We start from the raw sequence: 9,778 nt of genomic DNA on the forward strand, positions 1-9,778 counted from the left end.
AGGACTCGAGTCCCGTTTTCCGTTTCCTAGCGCTCGGGCCGCCCTTTGAAAAGGGTAGATGCCAGACTCTGCTCCTAGTGGTCCTGTGGCTCCGGGGATGGTTTATTTGGGGGCGCTAACGGGACTTTCTAGGGACCGCTCTTTCAAGAGCCGGGCCGCTGCCATCCGAGTTGGGCGCGCTTTCTTTTTCTCAAGCCAGGCGAGGGAGGAGACTTGGGGACAGTGATATCCTCGGCTGATAGGTACATACAAGTGTCCCGAGCCTGCCAGTCCCGCACTAGACAACAAAGAGAGGCGTTAGCGGCGGCAGCGGGGGAGGGGCGCGGCCCGGAGGAGCGCGGGGCGGGCTGCGGCGAGCGCGGGGGTGGCGGGGGGTGGGAGGGAGGTGGGTGGGAGGAGGTGGCGCTCGCTCTCCGCTCGCTCTACCCGCGGCCTCCGCCCGCCCCCGGCCCCGGCGCGCGCCAATCGCCTCCCCCAGCGATAGTGTCAGTAGCATTGTAGTGTCAGGCTCCCGCCGGTGACGTTGCGCCTCCCTCGTCCCCCTCCGGAGCCGTCTGGCTGCAGAGGCTCAGTCAAGAGGCGGGTAGGAGAGGAGGAAAAAGCGCTGAGTGAGGGCGGGCGGGCGGGCGGGAGGGAGGGAGGGAGTGGAGGAGCCCGGGGAGGGGCTCCTTAAAGAAACGCTGCTGTCGCTCGCCTGCTCGCTTTTTTCGCTCGGCATTGTGGCCAGCCAGCCGGGCACTCGGGGGGCACGCGCGGCCGCCGCTCGAGCTCTGCCCCCACCCCAACCGCCAGCAGATCTGGGGTGGGGACCCAGCCGGGGGCTCTTGCAGCCACTGCCCGGTGCGCACTGCACCGAGCGACCCACTCCTCCCCGCACCGAGAAAGGAGCCACGGAGCCCTCCGCAGCCGGCCGGCCTCCCCGCCCCTGAACACCCCGCTTCCCGGCTGCCTTTGTGGCTGCAGCTTCAGGCGGCCGAGCCGAGGGCCGGCGGGGGCGCGGCGCGCACGGCGGAGCCATGCCCAGCTCGCTGTTCGCAGACCTGGAGCGCAACGGCAGCGGCGGCGGCGGGGGAGGAGGCGGAGGCGGCGGCGGCAGCGGCGGGGGAGGTGGTGGCGGCGGCGGTGGTGGCGGCAGCAGCGGCGGGGGAGAGACCCTGGATGACCAAAGAGCCCTGCAGCTTGCGCTCGACCAGCTCTCCCTGCTGGGGCTGGACAGTGACGAGGGCGCCTCTCTGTACGACAGCGAGCCGCGCAAGAAGAGCGTGAACATGACCGAGTGTGTGCCGGTGCCCAGTTCCGAGCATGTCGCGGAGATCGTAGGGCGGCAAGGTGGGTCCGGCAGACATGGGGAGATGATGGGTGGGTAGGGTCTCGGGCCACCGCCTGGCTGGGAGGGCGTGTGCTGGATCGCGATCCGTGGCGCTGGGGAGCCTTGCAGAGGGAGGGAGAGTCGCGCGATGGGCCGGCGCCCCAGACAAAGAAAGTGCAGGCAGGCTGGCTCCCAGAGCCGCGCTGCTGCAGGGCAGGATGCACTTTCTCCTGCTAAAATCACTGCCTTCTCCCCTAGCGCCCCCCACTCTACCCACCCTGGGAAAGATAATTTAAATAGAGGCTTGGGGGAGGGGGTCTTTGATCGGTCCTTTGGGAGGGGTGGGGGAGGAGGAGGAGGAGTGAGCTTTGGATGGGAGGAGGATTCTAGATTTCTGCAAAGCGAAATGGAGTCCAGAGGAGGAACAATGGGTCCTGGGACTGCCGCCCCCTCTGGACCCCCCCAAGCCCCCCAGCTCTGGGGAATCGCGGCTTGGGCCACCCTTCCCGTGAGCCCCTTTGGTCGGTGTCTTCAAGGCAGTCGGCGCGTCCAGCTGGATCCTGGCGGCTTTTCCCCAGATGACTTTTCTGGGATTCTGGGGTTTGGCTTGGGACGACTGCAGTCACTGGGGGAGGGCCAGGCAGCCAATGGGCTGTCCCTGTCCCTCCAGCGCCTCGCGGGAGGAACCCGCTGCTCAGCCCGTGGTGCGGCTCGGGGTCAGCGAGGGAGACGCCCCCTTTCCTCCCATCGCGTGCTCGGCTGTCCCGCTGCCCAGGCTGCGCGCAGTGTCCCCGGTCCCCGCGGATACCCCGGGATAATGGGCGTGTCTGTCTCTCTCCCCCACCCCCTCCCCCGCACCCCGGCTCCCAGGTTGTAAAATCAAAGCTCTGCGGGCGAAGACCAACACTTACATCAAGACCCCAGTTCGCGGGGAGGAGCCAGTCTTTGTTGTGACGGGCAGGAAGGAAGATGTAGCCATGGCTCGGAGGGAGATCATCTCCGCCGCCGAACACTTCTCCATGATCCGCGCCTCGCGGAATAAGAACACGGCTCTCAACGGTGCGGTGCCGGGGCCGCCCAACCTACCTGGGCAGACCACCATCCAAGTGCGGGTTCCTTACCGCGTGGTGGGGCTGGTGGTGGGGCCCAAGGGCGCCACGATCAAGCGCATCCAGCAGCAGACGCACACGTACATCGTGACGCCCAGCCGCGACAAGGAGCCGGTGTTCGAGGTGACCGGCATGCCGGAGAACGTGGATCGCGCCCGCGAGGAGATCGAGGCGCACATCGCGCTGCGCACCGGCGGGATCATTGAGCTCACAGACGAGAACGACTTCCACGCCAACGGCACAGACGTGGGCTTCGATCTGCATCACGGATCCGGCGGGTCCGGTCCAGGCAGCCTCTGGAGCAAGCCCACCCCCAGCATTACCCCTACCCCTGGGCGCAAGCCCTTCTCCAGCTACCGCAACGACAGCTCCAGCTCGTTGGGCAGCGCCTCTACAGACTCTTACTTCGGTGGGGGGACCAGCGGCAGCGCAGCCGCCACCCCGCGCCTGGCGGACTACAGCCCCCCCAGCCCTGCGCTCAGCTTTGCGCACAATGGGAACAACAGCAATGGCAATGGGTACACCTACTCGGCCGGGGAAGTCTCAGTGCCTTCCCCCGAAGGCTGTCCGGAGCTGCAGCCCACCTTCGATCCGGCTCCCGCCCCCCCACCCGGGGCGCCCCTCCTCTGGGCCCAGTTCGAGCGCTCTCCTGGAGGCGGACCTGCGGCTCCTGTGTCCTCTTCCTGCTCTTCCTCTGCATCCTCGTCGGCTTCGTCATCCTCGGTGGTCTTTCCCGGGGGTGGTGCCAGCGCGCCCTCCAATGCCAACCTGGGGCTGCTGGTGCACCGGCGGCTGCACCCTGGCACCAGCTGCCCGCGTCTGTCTCCACCTTTGCACATGGCCCCGGGGGCGGGCGAGCACCACCTGGCTCGCCGGGTGCGCAGCGACCCTGGTGGAGGAGGCCTGGCCTACGCCGCCTATGCCAACGGGCTAGGGGCGCAACTCCCGGGCTTGCAGCCCTCGGACACGTCGGGCTCGTCCTCGTCGTCCAGCTCCTCCTCCAGCTCGTCGTCCTCTTCCTCCGGGCTGCGGAGGAAGGGCAGTCGCGACTGCTCCGTGTGCTTCGAGAGCGAGGTAATCGCGGCGCTGGTGCCCTGCGGTCATAACCTCTTCTGCATGGAGTGCGCCAACCGCATCTGTGAGAAGAGCGAGCCCGAGTGCCCGGTGTGCCACACCGCGGTCACACAGGCCATCCGCATCTTTTCCTGAAGGCTGCGCGCCTGCGCGCACGGTGTGCTGCGATGCGGTGCGGTGCAGGGGAAGCGGGTCGCGCTCCCTCCACCCTCGCTCTCCTGCCAGCCAAGCCAGGCCTGGCCTATATGGTGCCCCACCTTCTGTTTCCGCCCCATACCTCTCACACTCTGAGATCCGAGAGGAGCTTGCAAAAGCTGCAGTATCCGCTTTTTTTTTTTTTTTTTAAGAAAATGTAACTTTTACACAAAGGAACTTAACCAGTATATCTGCATCAAGAAAGAGTATAAGGTAGCCTGGAAAAGCTCCAACCCCCCCCCTCCCCCCCAAATGCATGCTCTATAAATAATAGGAACCGCGACATTCTCGTTCGTAAGGCTAGTTTTTACACTGTACTTAATAGGATGCTTCCAGATGAAGAAAGCCCCCACGACTTTTCCATTTCCTTAAAGTAGGGGAAAAAATGAACAATAATTATGACGATGAAGAAGATGACAGTAATCACGATGAGACGTGTGGACAATTCCTGTGTTTCCCTTTTGCATCTCGCATTGTAGAACACACAGCGGATCCTTTGTGAATGTTCGTGGAAGGGTCCGGAGTTCCTGACAAGCCAGGATACTGCAGCTTTATTGAAGAAACTGTAACATAGCTCTTATATATTAAAAAAAAAACCTTTAAAAGTTTTAAAAGAGAGATTGCATTAATACAGATTGAAGTATTTTATTCTTTTTTGACTTGAAAAATTATATTTCATATTGCAAAGATGTTTACAAGTATTTTAATTTAAGTTCAGTGAACTTTTTTGTAGCTGGGTTAAATCTTTTTATTTTTTAGTATGGCCTTATGGCAAAGAACACTGTATTATTTTAATAATCACACACTTGTGACGGAATTACAAACCATAAAATGTGTAATGTTTTGAGCAGTATTCTATTGGGCTGGAGATTTTTTATAGGTTCAGACAAATCTTCTACGTCTGCTTCACCCAGCATATTTTCTATTCAGTGATAGAAAGCATATTTTATTCTATATTATTACAAAAAAAAAAACAGAAATGTATAAAACATGTCAAAAGGAACCAATCAATGATTTCTAACATTTGTATAAATAGAATTCAGTGCAAGTTACAAAAATTCTGTTGCACCACTCTAGTTTTTAGTACCTATTTTAATACATTTGTTTATACCACCTGTTTATGTATATGTAGGTGATGTTACTTGAGCTTAAATGTACTTTACTGAGCAAAGTTTAAAAAAAAACAAAGTATATTTTATTTTATGATAAAGGGCCTTTAACCTCACGGTCAAATACTAATATTATATTTGCTGAGACAAGATTTGAAAATTGTATCAAGAGTTTTATTTTTCTGACATTTAGAGTTCTACATAATAAAGGTAAAACTTAAGTAATGGTGCTACTTCATTTTTTAAGTATTTCTATATAAATAAAATATTGAAGAAAATCTATGTTGTATGGTGATTTGATTTTTTTTTAAAGCTCCTTGGAATCTAACAGTATAAAGAATTACTTGTGAGTGTCAGGTTGAAATAGGTGACTTCTAGGTGCATTATGTGAATATTTTATCAATGGAATGGTTTTCAAAAGAGAGCAGAATTGTGTTTGGTTGGATGGATGACCACAGGCTAACAGCATTTTTCTTTTCTTCTTTTTCTTTTTTTTTTTAATTACAAATAGTTAGTGAATTAGGACCTAAGTTCTCCACGAGACACGGGGGTCCACGATAACTTGGGGAGTCCAGGAAAGTATTTTCTTTAATTTCTTAAAACTAGAACACACACAAAAAGAAATGGCAATAGTCTAAAGAGATGCTTTAATTTCAAGCCCAATTTAAGAGTTTGCCTAAAACATTTTAAAATGAAGGCTTGAAGTATTTCAAGTGCAATCAAATTCAAGGGGCCCAAAGGTGACTGAGGAAAGTCATGATGCAGCCCAGCTTGAGGCCTGGGAGCACAGGGGGTCCAGGCCTATGTCTGCTCTGTTGCATGGGACGTGGGTCTCAGCACTGCTGTAGGTTTCCATGGAGGACCACTTTCTTTGGGGAAGCCGGAGAAGGGAAAAGGGAGCTCCAGCTTGCTAGGGCCTTGCTGCAGCGAGCTTGGGTCTAATAGGCTTCTGCCTGCAGGCCAAGCTAATTGGGGTTGGCAGACTTTGGGTGTTAAAGCTGTTTGTTGTTGCTTGAGGGAAGTTTTTGTTTGCTTTTGGCAGGCTACACCTGTTCCCCGGCTGTGGGGCTTTGGCAAGGGGAGGAACGTGTGCTTTCACTTGACTCGAACTTGGTCTTCTAAAGACTATTGGGAAATGATCAGACCTTGCCACCGAGTGACTTTCTAGCCAACTGTCAGACTGAGCAGCTCTGGAGGACAGGATGCGACTGGAGTGGCAGGAGTATGCTTTAACCTCAGCAGGTGAATCCAAAGAGAAGCTGTGACAAATGTTGACGGAGTGTGTACTGAGCAGGGGATTTGGCCACCGCCTGCTTAGTTCCTGGTTGGTTTGGTTTAAATGGTACTGCGTAAAGGCATAGACAGGCCTTGGGGTGGGAGGAGAGAAGGGAGTGGCTGTGCTTGGAGGATTTCTGGATTTGTCTTCATCTCAGGTAGCATTTAGCCCTTTTCCTCTTTATCAAGGACAGAAGGTTAACTGAGGCCTGGCAGGGAGAGGAGTTACCAAGTCTAACCCTGTCCCTTTAGCTGAATGGAAATGCCTCGCACAGAACGAGGAGTAACCAGACTACCTCTAACAGAAGGATTGCAGGCTGCACAAGGAAAAAATAAAACACCTTGATACATAGGTTTGGTTTCTCAGGCCTCCCCATGATCACTTAAGAGTTTTTTTCTTTGTGGTCGATAGGCTGCTTTGGCAAAAGAAAAAAGACAGGATTTTAGAGGCTGCTGAGTCCCCTCGGTTGACCTGTATTCTTTGTTGTTGGTACTGGGATTTGAACTCACAGCTTCATGCTTGCAAAGCAGGTGCTCTACTGCTTGAGCCATACCTCCAGTCTGCTTTTCTCTGGTTATTTTAGAGACAGGATTTCGAGAACTATTTGCCCCACCTGCCTTGAAATATGGTCCTCCTGATCTCAGCCTTCCAAGTAGCTAGGATTACAAGTGTGAGTCACCAGTGATGGCTGACCTGTATTTCTTTTTTCTTTTTTATTATTGTGCTGGGTGGGGGTACATTGTAGCAGTTATAAAAGTTCTTACAATGTATCAAATATATCATACTTGAATTCACCCCCTCCACTGATCTCCTTTGTCCCCTGCCCTCCGCCCTCACCTGTATTTCTTCTCAGTGAGAGGGAACCTGTGTTGACATGAAGTTTGGGATGTATTATTAGTACGTCAGGCTTTTTCAGAGGACAGATTTCTCGCTATTATGGGATTCTCCTGCTGAGCCCAGGCCCCTGTCACCGGCAGGGGATATATGGACATACCAGTGATATCAGATGACATTGGTTTTGTGTCTAAATTAAGCCTTTTGCTTTATCCTCCAGCTTCCCCAGGTGACTACTGTGGACCCCAAGATGAGAGGTGTCCTCCAAATGCTGCCTTTCCTATTTGTCCAGCCCTCAGAACTCTGTAGCAGCAAGGCCAGCTAACAAACGTCTCTTCCCTTTTCATGTAGAATAATGGTTTTCTACGGGGTTGATTTTTCAATCCACCTTCCCCCGTTGGGCACTCTCTGGAGACATTTTTGGCAATCATAAAATAGCCAGTTGTACTGGCAGTCAGTGGGCAGAGGCCAGGGGTGCTGTCAAACGTCCTTCCATGCCTGGAGCAGTCCTACAACAAAGATGCTTGGGCTGCAGCTTTCTCAGTGCTGAGGCAGACCAAGTCTTCCCTGCTGTTCCCTCACTGCCTTGACACTGCTGCTGTTGGGTCCACATGCAAGGGCCTAAAAGGCTGACCCTTGATGGCTTTCTGGGATTACCCGCTACCCCAGCCCTGTGAAGCCCTGGTTATTGTGGGGAGGTCACAAGCAAGCGACTCTTTTTATTGACCAAGAAGTGGTCCATCACGATCAGTCAATAATAAGACTGCTTATGTGACCATTTCCATCACCTTCTTCACAACCGTGTGGCATCAGGACTGAGATTTCGCCGTGCCTGTTTGCAGTGAAGCACAAATACTCAAAAAACGGTGCCCCCTAGACTCACACCTGGACTTTCCTTTTTTGAAAATTTTATTTTTTGTGGCACTGGGGTTTGAACTCAAGGCCTTCACTTTGAGCCACTCCACCAGTCCTTCCTTTTTTGTGATGGTTTTTTTCAAGATAGGGTCTTGTGAACTATTTGCCCAGGCTGGCTTTGAACCATGATCCTCCTGATCTCTGCCTCCTGCATAGCTAGGATTACAGACGGCCGGCATATCTGGAGTTTCTAACTGCAACTCGAGCACTTTCTTTCTTGTCAGGTTCTCAGCAAATTAATAGAAAAGACAAATTTATAGAGAAGTGCTTAAAGTGCTCCATGTGAATGTGTGCTGGCACCGCCATCGCTATTTTGTGGGTCCCCCCTTATTCCACCAAGATTGGGGAAAATGACATCTGTAGTGAATTTCAGCCACCAAGGGATTCAGAGTTTTCATTACTTAAGTCTTGTTTTTCCAGGAAATATGAATTTGTCCTGGTGAATGGGGGTTGAGCCTGTTAGCCATACGATAATCTGAAAATTCCATGGGAAGGTAACTTGGGAAGAGATGAAAATTATATTGGTTACACCCACTCTTCTTTGTTGTGGTGGTTTTTTTTATTTGGGTTGAAACAGGGTCTCACTTCTGTAGCTCAGCTTAGCCTCAAACTTCCCATCTTCTTGCCTCAGCCTCCTGAAGGCTGAGATTGCAGGTGAGCCACCAGCAGAGTGTACACTCGCTCTTCATCACCTTAAGGGGGTCATACTCTTCCCGTTAGGAGGAAGGGCCCTTTGAATGCTGCAGTCTGCCTCCTTTTGACCCCTCTCTTTTCTCTGAGCTTGCCCACCAGTGATCCTTACGATGCGGAAGATTCCTTCCCCCATGGTGAAGGCCGCTGCTTCCCAGAGAGGGGAGAGTGGTGGGGAGTCAAGCATTCCCTTCATTGCTCACAGAATATCAGTAATGGTTTCTATAGCTCATTGACTGATCCTCTTACTCTGACCCAGGCTCTGGACTAAGGGTGTTACATTAGCCCAATCCAATGGGTGAGTATACACATTTCAAAGGTAAGGAAGCTGAGGTACAGAGAAGTTATGTGACTTATCTATGACTACGCAATCAAGAAACACTGGACCTAGGATTCCAGCTGTGGGTCTGTCTAAATCCAAAACTCCCATATTTATACCATATTTACCAATTCAGAAAAATGGCTTTTGTAAAGGAGGTCTTTTCAGAAAAGGTGACTACTCACTTATAATAAAACAGTCAAGCACGAGAAAGCTGTTGCTTTGTGAGTGAGAAGAATAACGGATTTGAGAAATGGAGCAGCGTCCAGTTGCTGTAATGACTCCAGGTCACGATGCGCTGGAAGAGCACCAATGAGCACAGTGTTAAGCCTTATCTTCCTAGGACATTGATTCCAGGGCTGTGCTTGGTGACCAACTGAACAACTGGCACTAAGCTTATTCTGTAATATATTCCTTTCTGGGTAGACAGAAAAAAATTAGCATCTGATGAAAATAAAACGAGTAGAGAATTCTCTCTTTAAGAAAAAAATGCTCCATAAAAATGTCACATGGGCCGACTCAGGCTGTGAGTAAAAGACGCCCAAAGTGAAATGTAGTTAATTGTTTGGTTCTAGAACCCCAAACTCTTCAGTGGACTTTTTTTCTGTCCCATTGATTTCATTTTCTAGGGCACTAATTAGAATCATAGGATGGAGGCATAGCCCACAAATGGCAGGTGGTGCTGCCCACCCCGTGACACTTTCATGGAAGATGTAAGTGAATGATGGCGGCTCAGTTTGAGCATCCTTGCTACTGGAGTGATCACGCGTGCGCAGCCCCCCTTTGGGGAGCATGTCTCACCTTGAAGCGCCTTTCATGGTTGCTTGGTCAGTTGTTATCTCTCCCCAGTAGTCTGGGAATGCACTGAGAGCAGAGGTCTTATCCTTCTGTCTCTGTGTCCCCAACACGTGACACACAGCCTGGCTCACAGTGACACTTAGCAGATAC

The 9,778-nt window shown here is 52.3% G+C and overlaps 1 protein-coding gene across 1 annotated transcript; it reads left to right on the forward strand.

Moving 5' to 3' along the window:
- Window positions 1-664: 664 nt before the first annotated feature.
- Window positions 665-5,148, forward strand: Mex3b (mex-3 RNA binding family member B). Its single transcript, XM_020154556.2, has 2 exons — window positions 665-1,329; window positions 2,180-5,148. The coding sequence occupies exons 1-2, from the start codon at window positions 1,017-1,019 to the stop codon at window positions 3,625-3,627; spliced, it is 1,761 nt and encodes a 586-aa protein (XP_020010145.1). The 5' UTR covers window positions 665-1,016; the 3' UTR covers window positions 3,628-5,148.
- The last annotated feature ends 4,630 nt before the right edge of the window (window positions 5,149-9,778 follow it).

This window comes from Castor canadensis, chromosome 19, assembly GCF_047511655.1.
Source record: "Castor canadensis chromosome 19, mCasCan1.hap1v2, whole genome shotgun sequence".
Lineage (NCBI taxonomy): Eukaryota > Metazoa > Chordata > Mammalia > Rodentia > Castoridae > Castor > Castor canadensis.